This window comes from Penicillium brevicompactum, assembly GCF_028827555.1.
Source record: "Penicillium brevicompactum strain IBT 35665 chromosome Unknown utg000007l_segment0_segment0, whole genome shotgun sequence".
NCBI classification, from domain to species: Eukaryota; Fungi; Ascomycota; class Eurotiomycetes; order Eurotiales; family Aspergillaceae; genus Penicillium; species Penicillium brevicompactum.
The window spans coordinates 855,772-877,338 of record NW_026623210.1 but is presented as its reverse complement, the minus strand read 5'-3'; the positions used below and the strand labels follow the sequence as shown (position 1 = coordinate 877,338).

At 51.7% G+C, this 21,567-nt stretch overlaps 11 protein-coding genes across 11 annotated transcripts; 5 read left to right on the top strand and 6 right to left on the bottom strand.

The window, feature by feature from the left end:
• Window positions 1-234: 234 nt before the first annotated feature.
• On the bottom strand, window positions 235-1,260 carry N7506_011099 (uncharacterized protein; the record flags this gene model as incomplete). Its single annotated transcript, XM_056960392.1, has 1 exon — window positions 235-1,260. One exon carries the CDS (start codon window positions 1,258-1,260, stop codon window positions 235-237), a length of 1,026 nt encoding a protein of 341 aa, XP_056806547.1.
• Window positions 1,261-3,417: 2,157 nt separating this feature from the next.
• N7506_011098 (M3 family metallopeptidase) lies at window positions 3,418-5,624 on the top strand (the record flags this gene model as incomplete). Its single annotated transcript, XM_056960391.1, has 2 exons — window positions 3,418-5,378; window positions 5,432-5,624. 2 exons carry the CDS (start codon window positions 3,418-3,420, stop codon window positions 5,622-5,624), a joined length of 2,154 nt encoding a protein of 717 aa, XP_056806546.1.
• Window positions 5,625-5,998: 374 nt separating this feature from the next.
• N7506_011097 (uncharacterized protein) lies at window positions 5,999-6,424 on the top strand (the record flags this gene model as incomplete). The annotated part of the gene is made up of 1 exon (XM_056960390.1): window positions 5,999-6,424. One exon carries the CDS (start codon window positions 5,999-6,001, stop codon window positions 6,422-6,424), a length of 426 nt encoding a protein of 141 aa, XP_056806545.1.
• Window positions 6,425-6,558: 134 nt separating this feature from the next.
• N7506_011096 (uncharacterized protein) lies at window positions 6,559-7,157 on the bottom strand (the record flags this gene model as incomplete). The annotated part of the gene is made up of 4 exons (XM_056960389.1): window positions 6,559-6,587; window positions 6,645-6,737; window positions 6,793-6,933; window positions 6,983-7,157. The coding sequence occupies 4 exons, from the start codon at window positions 7,155-7,157 to the stop codon at window positions 6,559-6,561; spliced, it is 438 nt and encodes a 145-aa protein (XP_056806544.1).
• A 357-nt stretch (window positions 7,158-7,514) lies between these two features.
• Window positions 7,515-9,826, bottom strand: N7506_011095 (putative C2H2 finger domain protein; the record flags this gene model as incomplete). The annotated part of the gene is made up of 2 exons (XM_056960388.1): window positions 7,515-9,235; window positions 9,283-9,826. 2 exons carry the CDS (start codon window positions 9,824-9,826, stop codon window positions 7,515-7,517), a joined length of 2,265 nt encoding a protein of 754 aa, XP_056806543.1.
• Window positions 9,827-10,701: 875 nt separating this feature from the next.
• N7506_011094 (mRNA transport regulator MTR10) lies at window positions 10,702-13,881 on the bottom strand (the record flags this gene model as incomplete). Its single annotated transcript, XM_056960387.1, has 7 exons — window positions 10,702-10,790; window positions 10,846-13,083; window positions 13,150-13,240; window positions 13,294-13,435; window positions 13,531-13,565; window positions 13,614-13,706; window positions 13,756-13,881. 7 exons carry the CDS (start codon window positions 13,879-13,881, stop codon window positions 10,702-10,704), a joined length of 2,814 nt encoding a protein of 937 aa, XP_056806542.1.
• A 192-nt stretch (window positions 13,882-14,073) lies between these two features.
• N7506_011093 (small nuclear ribonucleoprotein E) lies at window positions 14,074-14,451 on the top strand (the record flags this gene model as incomplete). Its single annotated transcript, XM_056960386.1, has 3 exons — window positions 14,074-14,196; window positions 14,260-14,350; window positions 14,402-14,451. The coding sequence occupies 3 exons, from the start codon at window positions 14,074-14,076 to the stop codon at window positions 14,449-14,451; spliced, it is 264 nt and encodes an 87-aa protein (XP_056806541.1).
• A 19-nt stretch (window positions 14,452-14,470) lies between these two features.
• Window positions 14,471-15,205, bottom strand: N7506_011092 (5-formyltetrahydrofolate cyclo-ligase; the record flags this gene model as incomplete). Its single annotated transcript, XM_056960385.1, has 3 exons — window positions 14,471-14,592; window positions 14,643-15,068; window positions 15,118-15,205. The coding sequence occupies 3 exons, from the start codon at window positions 15,203-15,205 to the stop codon at window positions 14,471-14,473; spliced, it is 636 nt and encodes a 211-aa protein (XP_056806540.1).
• A 139-nt stretch (window positions 15,206-15,344) lies between these two features.
• Window positions 15,345-16,183, top strand: N7506_011091 (uncharacterized protein; the record flags this gene model as incomplete). Its single annotated transcript, XM_056960384.1, has 4 exons — window positions 15,345-15,446; window positions 15,495-15,609; window positions 15,654-15,835; window positions 15,899-16,183. The coding sequence occupies 4 exons, from the start codon at window positions 15,345-15,347 to the stop codon at window positions 16,181-16,183; spliced, it is 684 nt and encodes a 227-aa protein (XP_056806539.1).
• A 118-nt stretch (window positions 16,184-16,301) lies between these two features.
• N7506_011090 (uncharacterized protein) lies at window positions 16,302-16,906 on the bottom strand (the record flags this gene model as incomplete). The annotated part of the gene is made up of 2 exons (XM_056960383.1): window positions 16,302-16,716; window positions 16,761-16,906. The coding sequence occupies 2 exons, from the start codon at window positions 16,904-16,906 to the stop codon at window positions 16,302-16,304; spliced, it is 561 nt and encodes a 186-aa protein (XP_056806538.1).
• A 274-nt stretch (window positions 16,907-17,180) lies between these two features.
• Window positions 17,181-21,463, top strand: N7506_011089 (putative non-repetitive nucleoporin; the record flags this gene model as incomplete). The annotated part of the gene is made up of 4 exons (XM_056960382.1): window positions 17,181-17,501; window positions 17,528-19,973; window positions 20,024-20,793; window positions 20,852-21,463. The coding sequence occupies 4 exons, from the start codon at window positions 17,181-17,183 to the stop codon at window positions 21,461-21,463; spliced, it is 4,149 nt and encodes a 1,382-aa protein (XP_056806537.1).
• Window positions 21,464-21,567: the final 104 nt, after the last annotated feature.

Here is a 21,567-nt window from a genome sequence, read left to right as displayed (position 1 = left end):
TCTGTGCACATCTGCATTCGCCTCTCGACTTCCCCATCCTTGATTCAAACGGTGTTCATACTCGTTACACTCGTTACACTTGTCAGTGATCTGCGGGAATGATGAGAGCCCAAGTTCTCAGGCTGGACTTTACTCAACCAGTCTCGTCTCTATACCACTTGTTCATTGGTGCAGTCTAACCACATAACCTTGGAAGTACAGCTGATCCGGTGGGACACAAGGTCTACCACGCGATCATTCATCCAAATTAAACTCAATCCAGTTACTAGCTGGGACCACAAGCGCTGACCTCCCCTCGTTGTCCTTCGGCCTCTGCACCGCACCCACACAAATCCACACTACCGTATCTGCATGATCTTGAAGACTGCCCCAATCCCACCAGTCAAGAGTTGCCCCCTTGAATCCATACCGGAATCGTTGTCCGGGGAGGAGATTTTTCGGGAAATCGGTCACCTGGCGCGTGAACGTCCAAGACTCGCCAGGCTTCAAGGACTGAAACTCTTCTTCATTATGACCAACATTGAACGGCTCGGTCTCAGCGTACATGTAAGCATGGTGTGCTTGGAATACTGTGCTGAGCTCATGCGCTCTCCATTCATCCTCTTCGATGCGGTAAAGCCTAAATCCATCGTAATGCCTGTCAATTCGCTTGAAGATAGATGTACGAAATGTCACTGGTCTTCCGGTATTGGAGGGCGGGTCAGAATCCCCAACTTCCAGTGAGTTGGAATCTGCTTCGTATGAGACTGTGACGGTGACAGTATAAATAGGACGCCAGCAATCGCGAACTTGGATTGACGCTCTAGCTGGACCAGCGATGCTGATACTCAGCAAAGGCGCGTTATTCATTCGCGCAGATGGAGGCGTTGGATCCGGCGAAGATGGATATTCCGGTACGTCGTCTTCTGGATCACTTTCGATGGTAGTCACTTCAAGTGACCGGCTGAATCCACCAGGGAGTATGGCCGCAGCAGTATTTGGGGCCAAACAGTCAGGCGAGTCACACCACTCTGCCAGAGTGCCCCAGTTCCACAGGGGAATATCTCCACCTTTCCAGAGGATCTCAAAGGACCCTGGCCGCAAGTGCTCAAAGTACGCAGGTGGCATATCCACGCCCCAGGTAACGCTGGTGCCTGGATCAAGTTGTTTAAAACAAGTGTCTGTGTCGGAAACGTGTCGTGCATGGAGCTGTTTGACAGGTAGCTGTGCAGGACGAAGTCGGACGGGCTCCAACCCGTACCATCTTCGTTCAATGAGCATTAGACCTTGGAAGCCCAGACCGTCTTCAATGGGATTCCAGTGAATGACGCATGGTTTTCCTTGTGGATCCTCTGCATCGCGTGTAATCTTGAAGACGATGCGATAACAAGTCTCTTCATCGTGATCTAAAGTTGAATTCGATTGGAAGGTAAATGATAGGCGTGGACCATCGGACCTACTCTGTTTAGCATCTTGATGGGTGTATCACTAATAAAGCTCTTACGGTCTTTCAGCGGCAGTGTGAGTTATGTATTCCGAGAGCTGCTTATTGATTCTTTCAGCAGCCATGTAGGCTTGCGGTACATGGAAATAGAGGCAAAGAAAAAGTTGGTGACAGTCGGTCGTTTGTTCACGTTGTGCGGATAGCCTCCAAGGCTATTATCCGGACCAGTCCTAATTGGGATGGCTAGCTAGAAACTCAAGCCCCGCCCTAAGGCCATGTGGGTTAGGGGTCTACTCTATGCCTCGTCGCAAATTTTTTCGGTGAACCCCCGAAAGTGATTTCTCATAGCCCGGGGCTACAAACCACGGTTATGGTGTTTACCTCTGAGTTTGCCTTGATCCCGATGTCTTCCTTGACGAAAAGCCTTGAGAAAATGATATTATTCATGGTCTACGGGTTTATGGGTCTTCACTTCCAAGGTTTCGGTGACCGTCTAGAAAATGGCTTCGAGACGAGAACATCCAAAGCTTATACCACTAAAGTTGGGCTTTGACCGATGACTTCCCATTACACTATTCCAAGATTCGGGCCAATCAATCGTGTGACCTATGCATCAGCGTATAAGGCACTATCAGCAAATTGGGAACGAACGAATTCCAGAGCTTTGCATCAGTATAGGTGTTATCAGCACTCTTGGAGGCTTGACATGAAATGTACCTGTGATAGAAACCCTGACTCAGTAAAAAGCCTCTAGCAAATGTATAGTTTCCAGCCCTACTTGGCGCCTTATGTATCTGCTTTGTCAAGCCTTTGTAAGCTCTTGGTATCCCCGAGGTCCCGGATAAACCCCTACAATGGTTAGATCGAGTTCCAAGAGCTGAACCAGATGGTCAATCATTGTGAGTGGACTTCGGATACTCACAAGGGCGGGTAGTGGAATGGATATGCCTTGCCCTTCCATTGAGTTTGGTGTCAATTCTTGTTGAACATCTCATGTATGCTGACCTGTTCTTGTTTGATATTGGTCTTACTGTGTCTGTCGAGAATATTGAGGCTCGACTGTCTAATAAAATGGCTCCCAACATGATTACCTACATTGTTTCGCTGAGAGCCAATGGTTAGCATCAAAGTCTAATTCATATTTTGGCTGTCTTCGGTGAAAACTAGCCACCATCGATAGGTATTTGTAGCCTCCAGAGCTATAAAGAAATTGCTTGGTCATAGAGTCCAGCACTAAGAAGTTCTGCCCCGACATGATTGCCAAGTTTGGGCACTGGTAAAAGGTAAATAGCTCTATGATACCAAGAGTATCTGTGATTGGATGCTAACCTGGGAAAATTTCCCAAGGTTCAGAACTGGATAGAAGTTCACCTTGACGCGGTGGTTAGCTTTGACAATTGAGGCCTGAATATGGTCTAGTTAAAAATACAACTAGATCATATTCGGTCATCATCATGTCGCAATTCTACTTTAACAAAGTCCAAATTTTTGTGCCATGTCAAGTCTCTTTTTCAAAGTACTAAAAAGAGCACAAAACAGTCCATGTTGCTCATCATTGTACGAAGTGGTGATGGTGATGTTGCCGAGGCCGGCTTAATGAGCTATCGACGTCATTCTCTTCAGAAAATGAAGTCAAAGCGGGTTTGTTTATTTGGGTTTACCATTTGAACGAAGATAGTAATAAAAAATCTGTTACCAGGAATAATGAGCACCAAACTTTCAGCAGGTACCATCTGTTGAGGTCTTAACTTTAGTAAAGCTTGTGTTTATAGAATTGCGTCTGTCTCTCCGTAGTGTAAAACGCCAAGACAAACAGATATACTCCGCAGCTCACCTGATTCTCCTCACACCGCACCGCCATCATTGCATTCACCGCTCGTCACCTCCTCATTGCCCTCCTAGCCATCATTGTGGCGCCCCTCCTCCGTCTCCGCCTCACATCCGTGCTGGGCCATCTACGAACCACACCGGCACGATTCTTGACCACCTCCAGTATGGCTCCCGCCCACCTCCGCAAGCCACCTCAGGCCCCGCCAATCTTCACGGCTACCCCGCAGTCCTTGGTCGCCGATGCTGAGCGCTTGATTGCTAGCTCTCGTGCCATCCAGGACAAGGTGGTCGCTGAGATTAAGCCTGAAGCCGCAACCTTCGCCAACGTCGTCCGACCACTCGCCCAAGATGACAACGTGATGGGTTTGGAAGCCCACATCCTGGGCTTCTACCAAGCAGTGTCGACTGACTCCAAGCTTCGAGATGCCTCCTCTAAGGCCGAGGAGCTGATGGATGAGTTCTTCATCGAGGCCGTCATGCGCGAGGACGTCTTCAATTTGATTGACGCCGTGCTGCGCCGCAATGAGACTCTCGACCCCGAGTCGCGTCGTCTGCTTGAGAAGGAACACAAGGACTTTGTCCGTAACGGACTCGGTCTCCCTGCTGGGCCCCAGAGACTTCGCTTCAAGGAGATCAAGAAGCGCCTGAGTCAACTGAGCATTGAGTTCCAGAAGAACCTAAACGAGGAGAACGGCGGTATCTGGTTCTCACCCGAACAGCTGGACGGTGTGCCTAAGGATGTACTGGAAGGTCTGAAGAAGGGTGAGGGCGAAAATGCCGGCAAGCTTTGGTTGTCGTTCAAGTACCCCGACCTCTTCCCGACCATGAAATATGCCAACAACCCAGACACCCGCAAGCAAGTGATGATCGCCAACGAGAACAAGTGTAACCAGAATGTGCCCCTCTTCCGCGAAGCAATCGTGCTCCGTGACGAGGCTGCTCGCCTGCTCAAGTACCCTAACCACGCTGCCTTCCGCATTGAGGATAAGATGGCCAAGACACCCGAGACCGTTGACACCTTCCTGGGCGACCTGCGCACCCGATTGACCGAGGGTGGTAAGAAGGAGACTCAGAAGTTGCTGGAGTTGAAGAACGCCACCGATCCCAAAGCGGATGGTCGCTACTACCTGTGGGACCACCGATACTACGACCGTCTCATGCTCGAGAAGGATTATTCCCTTGATCAGCAGCACATTGCTGAGTGGTTCCCTCTGCAGACGACTATCTCAGGCATGCTGAAGATCTTCGAAGAGCTGTTCGGTCTCGAGTTCGTCGAGGTCATCGGTGAGGACCGCGCATCCATTGCCCCCACCGGCCAGGGCAATGATATCGTCTGGCACGAGGATGTGCAAGTCTTCAGCGTCTGGAACGATGAAGGCGAGGGTAGTGGATTCGTTGGATACCTTTACCTTGACCTCTTCCCCCGTGAGGGCAAGTATGGCCACGCCGCCAACTTCAACCTCCAGCCCGGCTTCATTGACAAGGACGGCAACCGCCGGTTCCCCGCCACCGCGCTGGTGTGCAACTTCACCAAGCCGCAGCCCAAGAAGCCCAGTCTTCTCAAGCACGACGAGGTCGTCACACTCTTCCACGAGCTCGGCCATGGTATCCACGACCTCGTGTCACGCACAACCTACTCCCGCTTCCACGGAACCAGTACAGTTCGGGACTTCGTCGAGGCACCCAGCCAGATGCTCGAGAACTGGTGCTGGACACCTTCCCAGCTGCGTTCGCTTAGCAAGCACTACTCTACCCTCTCACCGGAGTACCTGGCAACCTGGCAAGAGGCGCAGACGAGCAGCGGCAAGACAACCTCTGAGAAGCCATCTGAGCAGATTCCCGACGATATCATCGCGAATCTGATCCGGACAAAGCACGTCAACGACGCGCTTTTCAACCTCCGCCAGCTCCACTTCGGTATTTTCGATATGACCATCCACGAACCCAAGAGCCATGCCGATATTGAAGCTCTCCCTCTTTCCGCAACCTACAACCGTCTCCGTCAAGAAATTACGCAGATGGATGGACCGGAAGCATTGGGTGCGGGCAGCGAGTGGGGTCATGGCGAAGCTACATTCGGCCACTTGATCGGTGGTTATGATGCCGGCTACTACGGCTACTTGAGGTAAGATTACACTCCCCTGATAAGACCATACTCCTCATACTAATTGAATACAGCTCGCAAGTTTACTCGACCGACATGTTCTACACAGTCTTCAAGGATGACCCCATGAACAAGGCCGCTGGTCGCCGATACAGGTACCAAGTTCTTGAGAAGGGTGGCAGCCAGGACGAGATGAAGACCTTGACTGAGTTCTTGGGCCGTGAGCCGCAGACTGATGCTTTCTACAAGGATATGGGACTTGCTTGATTAGCAGGAAGAACCACATATATTACGGATAGAAGACTCCCATAAATCTCTATAGCGCCGAAACATATTGAATATCTACATCAAAGTTGAATGATGTAGTTTGATAAGCCCACCGCCTTAGTATTCTGCAGTTCTCCGCTCCAGCTCTTTTCTTTTGGCGTCTCGGACTGTGGAATCAAAGCCTTAGGAACCTCTCAACGATCCTTTAATACAATTCATTGCTGCAGGCGTGAGTTATCCCTTGAGCTTGTTGCGCCAGCAACGCTAACCCAGAACGTTAGCAGCAAATCGCAGCAGCTCAATCTACCCACCTCACAAGCTCCAATCACAACATAAGCCCCAAAGCAAAGTCAAACGCTGAAGCAGCGATAATTATGGCCGAGCGTCTCCCAATCCGAACGCAGCATTGCCAATTCTGCAATCACCTTCTTCTCGCGACAACGCGCACCCTCTCCACCCTCCCCCGCCGAGGCGGCGAAGGCAAAGACAAAGCTCTCATCCTGCCACTAGAGAACAATGAGGCCTCAGAAGCGACACCTGCACAGCATACAACGCTCCTCCTATCGACACTGATCCCCGACCGACGACCGACCCTGATTCGCCGCGAAGATGGTATTGAAAAGAGACATATACTGCGATGTGGACGGTGTCGCGTGATTGTTGGTTATCATCTCGACGCAGTGCATCATGAGGACCAGAAACAACAGCCTGTGTACCTTCTTCCCGGATCTGTAGTCGAGACCGAGAAGATGGGAGAGGAGGAAGACGGGCAGTGGAGGGAGTGGATTGTCGGCAACTGAAATGCACAAGAGTCTCAGTTTATGTTACGTGAAAAAGCGATACCCAAGAATACAATTGAATTTCAGTAATTTCGATAATAAAACACTACGCCGTCCCTAGCCATATCCATGTCGAACGTAAATCATATCGGGTATCAGTTGGCGAGGATGGTGCGAACGAGATCTGCACAGTCAGTAAGCAAGCTGAACATAAATCACAGGAACATGGATTTGAGCATACCAGTATAGTTGATCTCGCCGGAGCTGGTATCAACAGCCTTGAGCAACTCATCGACCTCATCGTCGGACATCTTCTCGCCGAGATTCGTCAGGACTAAGCCCCCGTTAGCGACCATCACTTCAAACTCTTCTCATATCGCAAAACGTACTGTATCGCAATTGACCGACACCAATAAAGCCCGTCATATCCTTATCGAATACCTGGAATCCGCGACAGTATTCTTCGGGCTCGCCGGGCTCACGGAAACCACCGGGGCGGTTGAGGACTTTGAGGAAGGAGTCGAAGTCGACTGCTGCGATTAGCGAGTGATAAATGATGGAGGTCGGATCAAAACGTACAGTCACCACCAACGGACTTCTCCAAGTCGCCGATCTCAGCGAGAGTGGGATTCTGGCCACAGGCGCGAAGCAAGTCACCGAGGAGATCACCGGAGACGCGACCCGTGCCGCGACGGTCGAAGAGTGAGAACGCTTCCTTGTAGTTTGTAGAGGCCTGGTCGTTATGATTAGCCATTGTGAAGGTGGTTGACAATGTTGTGGTGACTGGTAACCGCGGACAGGGAGGGGTTCCAAGGTTCATCGGTACGGGTGATTACATAGTGCAGGGGCAACTTTCAACATTGGGATGCATTCTTACCATTTTGAGAGTGGGATGAAATTGAGTATGATGGTAACAAGAATGCGAATGCGGTTCAGAGTGAGAGGGTCTGGGGGGGAATCGGTGTGGGATCGGCGTGGTTGTTAGGGCAACGACATAGGGGGTTAGTGACTTTGTATACAATCTTGGAATCCCCCAATCAGGAAACTGTGTACTTCCAAGTTGGTATCAGTATTGCCTATACACACACATATATATATACATAAATCAGGGTCATGACTGCAGCTTTGTGATACAGCTGTCCAGCAGCCGCGCTGCCTCGCCCAGTAGCTCCCAGCGCGGTTTGGCAAACGAGTCTCGCAAGATCATCAATAGGCCAAGACACCCATTGCGACCCGTCATAGCCTCTAATTCATTCGGCTCCTGAATCTCGCCTACGCGGTGGAGGAAAGTTTGCATGTCGTGTTCGCGATCGGCGACTGTCGCCAATATGGGTGGAGGTCGAAGCGGACCATCCAACGCAAATCCATATGTCCAGACAACCAATGCAGCAAAATACATCACCCAGGGTCTATTGAGGAGGTAATCGTCACGAGCGGCATATTCACCGGGCTGCGTGGTAGGATCTAAGAAACAAACGGAGAGGAACTTCAGAGCATAGAAGGTTGCGTCGCGGGCGGAGGCTTTGGTGGCCCAGCGTTCGGTCTTTTCTCGTGCTGCGCGATGATCGCGGGCCGTAATAGAGCGACCCATGAGTCGACCTGCGCCTGCATAGACCTGAAGATCGACAATATCAACATGAGACCCCATATGGGCGAGGCCGTGAAGAACATTGCGCGACTCAGAGGTTGACGGACCAAGTGCTTCGTCGAAGTCTCGACGCCAGTTGTCGAACGCGCGGAGGAGAGAGGTACGCCACTTGTCTCTTCCACCGAGTGTTTGGCCAACGCCTAGAGAGGTGATTTGCAGGTCACGTTGGTTAAGATGCCAACAGACGCTGAGGAGACCGGACATGAGAATGATTCGACCAAACGCATTCGTTCGGACAGGTTGGCCGTTGAGTGTGCGTTTAAGGCCGTCTAAAAACATGATAGGTCGGACACCATGGGACTGCAGGCTGGACTGAACTCGGGCGACTTCTGCGGCGCTGGTAGCTGCCCACAGAGCCTCGTCGCAGGGCAGAGGGAGGCGTAGTTCGTGGGCAACCATTTTTGCAGAGTGACCAAACATTGTCGCATGGGTGGAGTCCAGTACGAAGGCGGCAAACGCTACTCGACGAGTAGCCTCTGCTTTGATCCATGTTGACCATGATTCGTCTTCTTCTTTACTTTCGGGTGTATCGAATGATGAGCTACCGATAAGGGAGCTGCCTCGACGCATGAGTGTTAAGGTGGTATCGTGGTGGATGTGTGCACGCTCGTGCAGAGCACGCGTAGAGAAGAGCTTCTCGTAGACTTCCAGTAAAAGTAAGGACTGGAAGACCCAGAGTCGGGCCGGGGGTCGGAAATCCGCATCCATGAAGATCTCCCAGCGCAAATGCCACGCAATAAAACTGGCCAATTCCGCCGCTGCTTCTGTAGCCGCGTGGCCATGGATTTTATCCAAGGTGACAGCGCCGATGGCAATGATAGCCAGCAATAATAGATTTGGGGTTCGATCGGCAACGAAAGTAGGCTGGTGCAGGATCGGCAGTTGTGCATGAAAATGGTACCAATAAGAACCAATATACGTCTGCATCATACGCAGGCTAAGAACATGTCGGTCGTCAGTCAAATCTCCATCCAGGAGGGTATCTTTTCTTTTTGCGCCTGCTGCATATGCAGCCTCGTTGAAGCGGCTCGACATCAATACGAGGAGCTCTTGGCGCTTTTCCTCTGAAATGATAGCCGGCGGTGCTCCCGAGTCAAGAATACTCGTCACGCTCATCGGGTGCTGTGGTATGACAGCACAAAAGTTGTCATTGCTATAGGGGGCTCGTTCATATAGAACTGGTTCTGCACAAGCGGAACCATTCCATAGCCCAGCGGTGCGAGTGGCTCACTGAACAGCCAGGCCGCAAAATCATCGGCCATGGCAAACGGTGATCGATTATATGTCTCCCCGCCGAATATTGGGTAAGACATGGAGTCGAGATCAATCAAATTATCAGGCTGGTCGAGGACGGCAGGGAAATCTGAGTACTGCGGGACTGGCATTTCGCTCTCCACGCCAGTAGTGAGAGGGTACGTGGAGACTGATTTAGGCTCCTCGGAGCCCACGAAGTATTCCGGCAGGGTGATCGCGGGCGACGAAGAGGGGGAGGTCTTGGAATCATTTTCGAACTGGTCGCGTTTCTGAAGCTGGGAGCCGCTGGTGGAGTGCCTTTCGCGGTGACGGGCGCAAAGGTCCTGGCGCACGAAGGATCGGTAGCAGTTTGGGAAATCGCAACGATAAATCTGTTTCGGGGTGTGATTCAGCGCATGGCGACTGAGGTGTTCGGCGCGCGAGTAACTCTTTCCACAGCCTTCGAAGGTACATTCGAACTTCCGATCGGAGAGGACTTTGCGACTGCGTCGCCGTCTCTTGGAGGGTTGACCGTCCTCCATTTCGGTTCATGCCATGCCCAGGTGAGCAAGGTTCCGAAGTACTCGGGGTGCCGAATGTCCAGCAAAGACCGAAGAAGACAAAAGAGGGTCGCAAACTGTGTCCGAGGCGTCCGGGGGAAGTGCGGAGATTCAGTGGGGTGGCGGCGATGACTTTATTGGTGAGAAAGCCGGAAATGAGCATCCTACTTCTACTCTGCGTTTCCCTATTGTGTTCTTCCCTGATCATATTTATCTTCTTGGGAGTTGATTGAATTGTCAATTTTCAATGTGGGATATCACCTGGGCACCGAAGCATTCGATTATTGTATGTAGACGAAGTCATCAAGGCATAGTAGATATATTTCGCCATTGGGTATACCTTCAACCTCGAAACCGTGAGAGACTATGGATTGAATACCTAGGAATACATCTAAAATAACAGCATATAGCTAGCTACCTCCAGGGCCCCAGGGCCACCTCGATAAAACCAAGATAGATCACGCTGGAACCTAGAAACGTACGCAGACACTAACCCTCAATACTCAAACCATGTAATGCTACACTGACATGCTATGTTCAGATTCTCAATAGGTTCATTGCTCGTCACATGCCCATATGCGGAGACTGCTTAGCATCTCTATGCAGACATGAGTTCCGACTATCTATGAATGTCCTCCAGGTCGAGCTGGCACCTTAATGGGGTAAATGTGGAAGCCAGAAATTTCTGGACAGGCCGGCGCACCGGCAGATCATAATTCATCACGAGACCGAGATTCGTGCCATCGTACCACATGGCGCGTCAATAGCAAAGGACGATCACCTTGATGTGCAAATGCCCCCGTGGGGGTTTCTTTTGAGTACCGCTGGGCACTGAGAAATTAGGCATGTACAGTATCTCAGCCGCTGAATCGGAACCGCGTGGCCTCGAGTCGACCGAGCCCGTCCCGGGGTGCTACATTGCGGCGACGGTACGAGTTGGTGAAGTCTGTCGAAAGTTAGCGCTGGCAAAACGAAGGGAAAGGAGTAAGAAAGAAGCTGACCTTGAAGCAGCACACGGATTTTGCGAGTTTCACCTGACTGTACTTTGTCGGAAACGTTCTTGAGCAATCGCTCGGCCTCGCCTGGCTTCATTGAACCCGCTGGAAGCATCTGAAGGGTGCTCTGCAGCCACACGCCAGTTTCCTGGGGGAAGAGCTGGAACATCGTCATCACAATGCCGGATGCATCGGGGAAACAGTCACCAGGGAAGGTAAACATCATGCCAGTGAGGACGCGCTGCGCTAAGGGTTGGCCTTGTGAAACAATCAAAGCCTTCACAGCCTCGCGAACCTCAGGCGGGGTAACGTAAGGCTGCCCTTCAGGGCTGGTAAATTCAGACACCATTGGCTTATCGAATGCAAAGCCGAAGAGGTCGCGGTAGTAGTGGAGAGTGGCGATGAGAGGATCAACCTGTTGAAGAGTGAGAGCGCTGAGGGCAGCGGAGAAGATAGGAATGGCGAGGGACGAGCTGATGCACTTCTTGGGGTAGTATCGAACGGCATCGGAGGACAGGCGGAAGAAATCTTCGATCACATCAGGCAGACTATCAGGAGGTAAATCATTGAGGATGCGCAGGAAAGCGATGGCCTGCTGTTCGTAGAACTGGAAGACAGCATCACTGGTGGCTTGGTCGACATATTCGGCGCCGTCAGAGAACTCGCGAACCACAGCATCTGTAGCCCACAGGAAACAGCCCTCACGCGACGCCTGGAAGCCGTTGGCGATACTCTCAGCCAGAGCTGGCAGCAGGGGGATCATGCCAGTGCGGTAAGAAATAATCATGTAGCGCCAGCATCGGCAAACTCTCTCTAGAATTGGCGTGGAAGACGTAAAGTTCATGACAATCGTGGTCATAATGGGAATGATTTCACCGCAGTATTTCACGGCGGGGTTTTCTTCTCCGGGTGCAACGATGGGGGTCACCACCTGCACAAATGTGGTAATCAGCTGCAAGTGATCGGCCACAGCTCGCTGGCCCTCTTCATTCTGTGCACTGTTCGCCAAGTTCATGATTCGGGCCATAATAGGGTCACAGAACATCTTGTAAGATTCATAAATCTTCTCATGAGGCTGAACCGAAACTACGGCCGCGACACCCTCAGTAACCTCTTCCTGACTAGCAGGCTTCAGTTTATCGAGAACAGATTCAAAGAAGGTATGAAGTTGGGCGATGTGGCCACCCAGCAGCTTTTGACAGTCGGTGCCCAAGAACTTGAAGGCAAGAGCGGAGGCTTGGACGACTTCCGGGGAAGAGTGATGGAATCCGGAAATCACATAGTTGAGCTGCGCTTCCAGGGTCTCAGGGTGGAGAGCTGTCCACTCAGTGTAGCGGGCCAGTGCCATGATCGCCTGGAATCGTACTTTCTCCTGATCCGGGATCTGCACAATGAGGGGAATCAACTGGCCAAGAATGGTGCTTTCCTCAGGATCGACCATGCGACCCATAGCTCGAAGACCGAACAGAGGAGCCTCAAGCTCTTGCCAGTGGGGAACATGTTCATTGCTCGCCTGTGAGGCATATTTGGCAACCCACTGCTGAATCAACTGGTAAACCTTGCCGAGACAATCGTTCACACCCACGACAGAGCAGCAATCCTTGAGGACGTCACCCATGGCGTGGCGGAACTGGCGGAATTTTTCCTCCTGTTCCCGATCTCCAGCGAAAAGATCCGTCTCGCCTTCTTCAGGAGTCGGGAACTCAAGGTGCTTGACCATGATGTCCACTAGCTGGGAGAAGATAGGTAGAAGGTTGACGCGTGCATCGGTGTACCGATCCAGGGTGATGTATTGCTTGAGCTCATACCAGAAAATGAAGGTCAAGGACACTGCATCACGCTCCCAGTCGCGCGCACAGCATTCAAGTAGAGCCTCGACAAGACCCCGGAAATCACCTGGCAAACGTGCAATAAGAACAACCCAGGCTTCACCGGCCTCAGCAAATATTCTGGTGATGCCCTTGAAAGCCTCCAGGTCTTCGGCCTCGGCGGTTTCGGCAATCTTAGGGCGAAGAGCAATGAGACGCGGGTAGAGCGCTTGAATTGTGGTTGGAGACTCGTCCACATCCTTGGTATCACGGTAGAGGGTGCAGATACAGTCAACGGCGGCATCGAAGGAGTTATCGTCGTCCAACGCTTTGATGATTACATCCATGAGGGGTGATTCAACGACCCTAGCGGCTGGGATTTCACGGAGCCATGAAGTGATACAGTCGATAAGACGAGGGTTAGTGGCGGCGGCAGCTGCTCATAATCAGTTTCTTGGCTAAAAGTCATGAGAAGTATGAAGGAGGGCTGGCCAAGACTTACGCGACGACTGCGAGTACTGAATCAACAGTTGGAGGACTTGTTCAGCATTGCCTTCAAGGAGTTCCATAGTTCGCTCAAGAAGTTCATCTTCCTATCAAGCTCGTCAGTTTGAATCATTGTAGACATACACCCGGCGAAACGCACGCTGAGGTTAATCTTGCGCCCCTCAGTGACCTCCTCGGGCAAGATCTTCAAGAACTCAAGTACACAGTCTCCGGCGTTGTTCCCCAAGGCTGCACCGACAGTCGCAAGCACGTCCTTCCACGCGGTCATCTGGATCGCCAGACTGACCAGACAAACACATAGCTGGGTCTGGATAGGGCGCGGGCCCGGCGCGAATGCGACTAAGAGGTTCAAAACAGAATCTCGGAGTGCCAATACCGAATCGGGGGAAGTTGATCGAGATCAAAGATAATCTGCGCAATTAGAAATTCTTCAGATCACTCATATCAGAATCACCTTACCTTTCCCTTCAGTGTAGTTGCGGCGAACAACTTGGCTTCCACTGGTGCGTCGGGTGACTGTAAAAGGGCATGGGTGGTTGTCCAAGCCTCGATCTGTAGAAGAGTTAGCCCGGAATTTTCGGCACAAGCCCAAATATCCCACCGATTTCTGGAACTTCTCTAGGAATTCATGAGCCTGGGTCTTCTCAGCCCTAGACACATTCCCCTGCATTGTCGCGACAGCCGCCAGGACCGGCGCAAATGCCTGCCCGGCTTCCTTGCTGGCCATTTTGTAATAAATTGAATCAGGCTCAGCAATGTATCATCCAAGGGAGGGTGGGTTGTAGAGCGAGCGAGTTGAAGGTGGGATGGTGGCCCAGACAAGATAACCGTATTACCGTAATCAAATCACAGACCGCCCGCCAGAGCTTTCTTCACCTTGTCAACCTCCCCGAAGCAGCATACCCAACCAACTCACATCATGGCTGGCCGAAAGACTTTGTTGGCACCTATTCACTTTATTTTCAGTCTGCTACAGAAGCGCAGTACTGTATCAGTATGGCTCTATGAGCAGCTTGCCTTCCGGATTGAGGGCAAGATCCGGGTACGTGGCTCCGTGAATTTACAATGGACGTGAAGCTAACAATCATTTTTCCTTTGAATCTAGGGATTTGATGAGTTTATGAACCTGGTCATCGATGATGCTGTGGAAGTGCGCCAGGCTACCAAGACAGAGGAGGAGAAGCGCAGGCCGCTAGGTACGGATGAAACAGCTGTGGTACCGGGAACCTAGCTAACCCCACGCGCAGGCCAAATTCTCCTCAAGGGAGACAATGTTTCTTTGATCCAAGCTGTTTGAATTATAACTCGTTTTCATTCTATTTGCACACCCTGCGATCCAAGCATTCACCATCTCCGACGACGATCGCATCGACCAGCCAGTCATGCTCCACCACGGGAATCTCCTCAGAGAGCAATTGGTCTTGGAGAGATAGGGCAACTACCATGGAGTTCAGTTGGGAAATAAACGGGTTGTTGGGACTTTCTTACCCAGGAATGGCATTTTGCTGGCCTGTTTCGAGTATTGCGTTAAAAAATGATCATAATATCCTTTGCCATGACCGAGACGTCGGAACCCGCGGTCAAAGGCCATGCCCGGCATCACAATCAGATCCAAGCCCTGTGCTAAACCATTCGCACGACCTTCAATCTGTGTAGCTTGAAGTGAAGGGATTCCCCATTTGTCGGGTTGCAATGACTCAAATTCCGTGATGGATCCGAGCGCAAGCATATCCATCACCGATGTTGTGTCCTTGGTGTAGATATATGGGATGTAAACCTTCTTACCACTTTGCAAGGCATCGCGCACGATTCTCGTTGTAGAAAGCTCTCCACTAGGCATCGACAAGTATACAGCGATGCTCTTGGCGCTCTGGTATTCGGCCAGCGCAAGGAACTTGTTTGTCGCAGCACTAGCTGAGGAGACATCAGTAATAGCAAGATTGAAAGTAGCGATACTTCTGACATTGTTGATTTATAGAAACAGGAGACAGTGTTGATAACACTGAGCGCATCCTCTTGCGCAGATCGCGCTTTGCCGCTTGAAAAGCCATTGGGTGGTTGTGAGGGGGAAGTCCCATTCCAGACGATAATGATAAGGGCATTGCTGGGCTCTGTTGTGGTCTCCACCCGAAGGAAGGGCGCCCTTCAAATACACCCTTTCTGTCATTTTCCCTTTTGACAATCTTCAAGATGATTTGGATCTGGAGTCTGCTAGTGGCTGTTGCTTTGGCAAATGTCAATGATTTGGTTGGAACCTGGACTACCAAATCTCGTCAGGTCATCACTGGTCCAGTATGTCGAAGTATACAAATGGGTCCAAACGAGACTAACGCGTACCAGGGATTCTACGATCCATTAAAGGACAAACTATTGGAGCCCAATTTGACGGGAATCTCATATTCATTTGACAGTGATGGAAATTATGAATCAGCTTACTATCGATCCATCTCCAACCGTGAGTTGCCTGAGTATCTGGGTTGAACAAGGGCTAACGAGCAGTAGCGGCCGACCCGAAATGTCCCGGAGGCATCATGCAGTGGCAGCATGGCTCCTACGCCGTGTTCGCTAATGGATCGTTGACTTTGACGCCTATCGCCGTGGATGGTCGTCAGCTTTTGTCCGATCCTTGCCGCAAAGACATTGCTGAGTATACACGATTTAACACCACTGAGCGGTTCAAGGTGAATTCAGATCCCCGTGTCTACTAGAAAATCTCATTCTTTCGTTCTTCTAACACAACATAGGGCTTCTCTGTCGGGATTGATAAGTACCACAACACCAAACGCCTCCAGTTGACTAGAGCAGATGGCTCCAAGGCTCATCCGATGTTCATCGCCCACGAACAGCCCAAGATGCTTCCGAGCAAGACATTGAACCCCAATCCCACAGGCAACAAGGCCAAACGCGATGTTCGGTCAGACACTGGATTCTACCTTATTAGCAGGGATCAACTGATCAACCCAGACCGGTGGTGGTGGCTGGGCGTTTTGATGACATCTCTTGGGGGAGCGGCTTTCTTTTACTCATAAGTCAGGTAGTTTGGCGTTAGATTGGAGTTGGGTTCATTTCTTCTGTGAATTATAAAGATCATTGACTGCCTTGAGGCTATTGTGACACTAATATACAATATAATGGTTGAGTGTAAGCTCAGGAGAGTACTTTCTTAAGCACCGCTTGCACCACCGGAGAAACTTCATTCTTCCTATCGACGGGCTTGCCATCCAAGGGACCGTCGGTAGCGAAGAGAGTCTTGAAGACGGTACCTGGGTTGGGCTTTGTACCGGCACTGATCATGTCGTTAATTGCCTTGGTGACGATTTCTTCGATCTCAGCCGCGGGAAGAGTCTTGACTTGGCCGGCATATTCTTCCAGAACCACGACCTGTGCGTCTTCCTTCTCTTTCAGATCGGGTCGCTCGGCAGTTTCAAACTCCTTGGCAGCATCTTTAGCAGCGTTCAAGCGTTTGCGGATGAGTGACAAGAGTTGGATATCTGTCTGAATCGGAGAGGCGGTCTTGGCGGCGTTGTTGGTTTCGGAGATCAAAGCGCGCAGCACATTGAGCCTATTCATAAGCTTGGAGTCTAATGCGATTGATAGTCATCTTACCGTGTGGTGTCCTTGGCTCTCATCGCGGTCTTTAGATCAGTCCGCAGAGTGGCCATCAAGGGTGGCAGAACAGGACCAGTGGAATTCCACCTGACCAGACGAGCTGGAAGGCGAGCTGGTAGAGCAACACGAATTGATTGGAACATGGTTGAAAGACAATGAATAGAGAGAGAGACAACAGTAGAGAACTGATCCAAACGTCAATAGAAAGCAAAAGGCGGAAGATCTCAAAATGGTCTGTGCGCGCCGGTGTTGACTCTCTTTTCGCAAAGACCTTGAATAAATCCAGTCTCCCTCCTAAGACCTTCATTCATCGTGATTTGTCCACCCTTTTTTTGTCCTCTTTTTTCGTCCGACTTACACTGCAGCTCCCTGTTTAATTTTTGAGCGGGGGATTCTCCGTTTTTCCCAACCGCCGCCATGTCGTATCCGACTCTTCCAACAAATCTCCCTCCGGCGACACCACAGAAACCCCTTCCTGGAGCTTACTTTCAGACCCCAGCGCCAACTGGACCAAGACCACTCCCGACCAGGACACCAATGTCAATGCAAACCCAGCCGCAGACACAACCTCCGCAGACCCCGATGCCGAAGCTACCCCCAGCAGCAACCAAGACCCAAAACCAGACCGTGAGCACCGAGGAGCGCGGGGCGCGGACTATCAACAGCGCCCTACTTAGTGAAGCGCAATATCCGGATCTTGACAGCTATTTGTCACGTAAGATCACACCCATTCGAGCCGTCCGAATCACACTGACCATATACAGAGGGCGCTTCATCAGAGTACAACATCCCCGGGGCCCAGCCATGGGCACCTTTCCAAAAAGGTCAAGATGTACGACATCCCCGACCAGATTTTTGATCAATACAACCGCGCGCAAGTTTCGACAAGCATGGGCTTGTTTGCCGAGCTCAACCACGCGTGGGTAGCCATTGACAACGCATTGTACATCTGGGATTTCACACACCCGAACCCCCAGCTGGTAGGATTTGAAGACCAGCCAAACAGTATCAACGCAGTCAAATTGACGAAACCACGCGCGGGAGTCTTTTTGCCTGCAATCACTCACTTGCTGGTGATCTCTACGACCGCGGATATCATACTGCTAGGAATGGGATATGAGAAGACACCCAGCGGGGGTCAACAAGTCTCTTTGTATCACACTGGAATGTCAGTTTCAGTTCGCGGCTTGGATATTAATGTTTTCGCGGCTTCTGATTCCACTGGCCGCATTTTCTTCGGAGGATCGTCTGACACGGATGTGCACGAGATTACCTATCAGCAGGAGGAAAGGTGGTTCCAAGGACGGTGTGGTAGAGTGAACCATACGAGCTCTCGACTTTTGGCTTTCAGACCATCTATGAGTTTGACCAATCTTGCTCAGAGCTCTGTTGAAAGTGTCGTCCAGATGGCACTCGACGAAAGCCGAAATCTACTTTACACACTTTCTTCTGCGTCCACGATTCGCGTCTTCCACCTGGGATCTGAAGGCAGCTTGACACTTTCAATTACCAAACGCGCTATCGACATTTACTCCAACATCGGGCACATCATCACCTCCAATGAGACTCTTAACCCGAGAGTCAAGATCGTCTCGATCAGTCCAGTGCCTGCCACAGAAGCGTCGCGCTATCACCTGGTTGCGACCACCGCTACTGGTTACCGCATCTACCTGAGTGCCACTGGTTCGTATAGCTGGGCCCCCGCACCCAGTGGCACCAACCCTCCTACAAGCATGCAGGCGCTGCATGTGAAGACACCTCCTGTTGATATTACCGCCGGTGGAAACGCCTCTGGGCCATCTATCAGCGCAATTTCCCCATCTGCTGGCCCGATCACCACCCTTTCACCCACACGACTCGCACATCGATATTCCCCTGGGTACTTCTTCTGTTTCACCACCAAGGATCCCCAGCAGAAGATGGACACCCTTTTCATCTCGACTCCCGACTCCGGCCGTGTAGCCCATGTGCAGGACAACGCGACCAACGGCAACAAAGACGCCGAGTCGGCCATCATACTAGACCTTGGAGGCAAAGCAGAAGATATCGGCCTGGTTTCGGCACCCTCATCGGTGACCAATGAGCTGGCTGTTCAATTTGACCACCCTGCAGCTGAAATCGCCATCTTGACTAATGGCGGAGTTCATCTCATCCGGCGCCGTCGCCTTGTGGATATTTTTGCTGCCCTACTCCGTAGCGGTGGCAGTCGTGACGAAGGCCCGGAAGGCGAGGGAAGAAACTTTATCAAGCTTTACGGACGCAGCGAGGCTCTGGCGACTGCTCTGGCGGTCGCTTGTGGCCAGGGTGTTGAGTTGTCCCCCGACCAAAGGATGACTCGAATTACCGACCCTGACGTCCTGACCTTGGCACGCCAGTTCTTTATCGAGCAAGGAGGCCGGGCCCACTTGAACGAGAACGCTGTTGCGGATGGGACGATATCTGCCCTTGATGCAGTGCAACCCTCTCCACGACACGCGGGTATTGCTCTTTACATTTCCCGTCTGTTGCGATCCATCTGGAAGGAGCGAATTGCCAAGGTGGGCAAGGGCTCGAACGGCGCCCAAACAGTTTCAGCGTCCGTGAGCTCAAGCAAGCTGCAAACCATCCAGCACGACCTCTCCTCCCTGCAAGAATTCTTCAAGGTAAACAGGAACTTTATTGAGGGGCTCAGCGGGCCCGATGCCCTCAACCGGATGAATACCAAGACAGAAGAAACGGCGCTTCAAGCCGAGCACCGCGCATTACATTCACTGGTGCAGTTGGTGTCGCACACAATCGAAGGCATCTCATTCATCCTTGTTCTATTCGATGAGCGGGTTGACGAGATTGTGGCGACTCTGCCAGACGACTCCAAGGACAAGTTCCTAAGTCTCACATTTGAAGAGCTGTTCAGTTCTAGCAAGGGCCATGACATCGCCAAGGAGTTGGTTAAGGGAATTGTCAACCGCAACATCGCCAAGGGATCAAACGTCGAGACGGTGGCTGATGCGCTTCGCAGAAGATGCGGCAGCTTCTGCAGCACAGAGGATGTCGTCATTTTCAAAGCTCAGGAGATGCTGAAGCGTGCAACTGAGGCCGGTGCCAACACAGAGCTAGGCCGCAACTTGCTCAATGAAAGTTTGCATCTCTTCCAGCAGGTGGCCGATTCCCTGCCTATGGACTACCTGGTCTCAGCCGTGGGCATTTTCATTAGCAACCAGTTCTTCGCAGGTAATTTATGATTGGCCTTTGGTTAATAGTTGATGCTAATATGGTGCTAGGTGCGATCCAGCTGGCGCTCAATGTGGCTGCCCGCTCCGACAAAGCCAACCTGGCCTACACCTGGATCATGGATGGACGCCCCGAACAGGTTTGCAAACCCTTGCCCCATGGAACCCGCCGGAATCTCACATTCACCCAGGACACCCGAAAGGAATATTTCTTATTCCGCAAGCAGTGCTATGATCTGATCTTCAAGGTCGTTCTCGCAGTTGATACCCTAGCTGCATCTGACCCTGGCGTGATTGACGGCCAACCGACACTCATTGCTAAACGCCAGGGTGAAGCTTATGGCGTGATTTCTGACTCGGCGGATGAGGTGTTTTTGACCAGCCTTTACGACTGGTACCTCGAACAGGGCTGGAACGACCGATTGCTGCAGACACAGTCGCCATTCGTGGTCACCTACCTCCAGCGCAAGTCCAACGACGATCTCGGCCATGCCGACCTGCTTTGGCGATACTACGCCCAGTCTCAGCGATTCTTCGAGACTGCACAGGTTCAATTCCACCTTGCCCAGAGTGCTTTCATCTTGCCATTGAACCGCCGCATTGAGTATCTCGGCCAAGCCCGCGCTAATGCTTCCATTTTCACACCCGACGTGGGACGCCAATCAAGGCAGCGATTGCTGCAAGAGATCTCGAACCTGATCGACGTGGCCAATATCCAAGATGACCTCCTCCAGAGACTCAAGGATGATGAGCGCATTGTCGCCGAGCGGAAGTCTGAAGTACTAGAGGATGTGGATGGACCGATCAAGGATATCAGCACAGTAAGCTCTCTCTCACCGTCGAAATGACAAAGGGTATGATCGACTAACCTATGTAAAGCTCTTCAACCAATATGCGGACTCAGCTGGCTACCATGACATCTGTCTCCAGATCTTCTACCAGGCCGACCACCGCAACGCAGCTGATGTCAAAGCCACCTGGCAGCACTTGATCGACAACACACACCAAGCCACCGTAACGCGGGGCTCACCGCAACCTTACGAAGCGGTGATCGACAAGGTGCGGAGTCTCGGAAGTCGCCTGCGCATGTCCGAGACGATATTCCCCATCCGCGAGCTCGTCCCTATGCTCGAGCGTTACTCCCTGGAGTTCCAGCGGAACGTTGGCCCGCCGACCTGGGTGGTGGATCTGTTCTTAGATCTCGGCGTTGCGCACGAATCCTTGTACACGGTCCTCGAGACCATGTACTACACCGACGAAGCGCCCTTCCATGGGTCCAATCGCCGATACATCGCACAGGATCTGCTCTACCTCCTGACTGGCTGGTTCCAGGAGACCGTGCGACTGGGAGGAATGGTATTTGGGTCGGATATTGTTGCCGAGCGGATCTCAGAGATGCTGCTGATCCTGACGCAGAGCAATGTTATTGGGAAGGAGCAGTTGGAGACCGCTCATGAGTTGCGGTCGCGGATCGATGATATTTTGCAGTGATCTACCTTGCACTGTGTTGGATATGGCGACATGCCGATCTGCATTTCCTGGGATTCGGTACTCGGAATTCGGGCATCTGACATGTTTTATTGCGATGAGTCGCA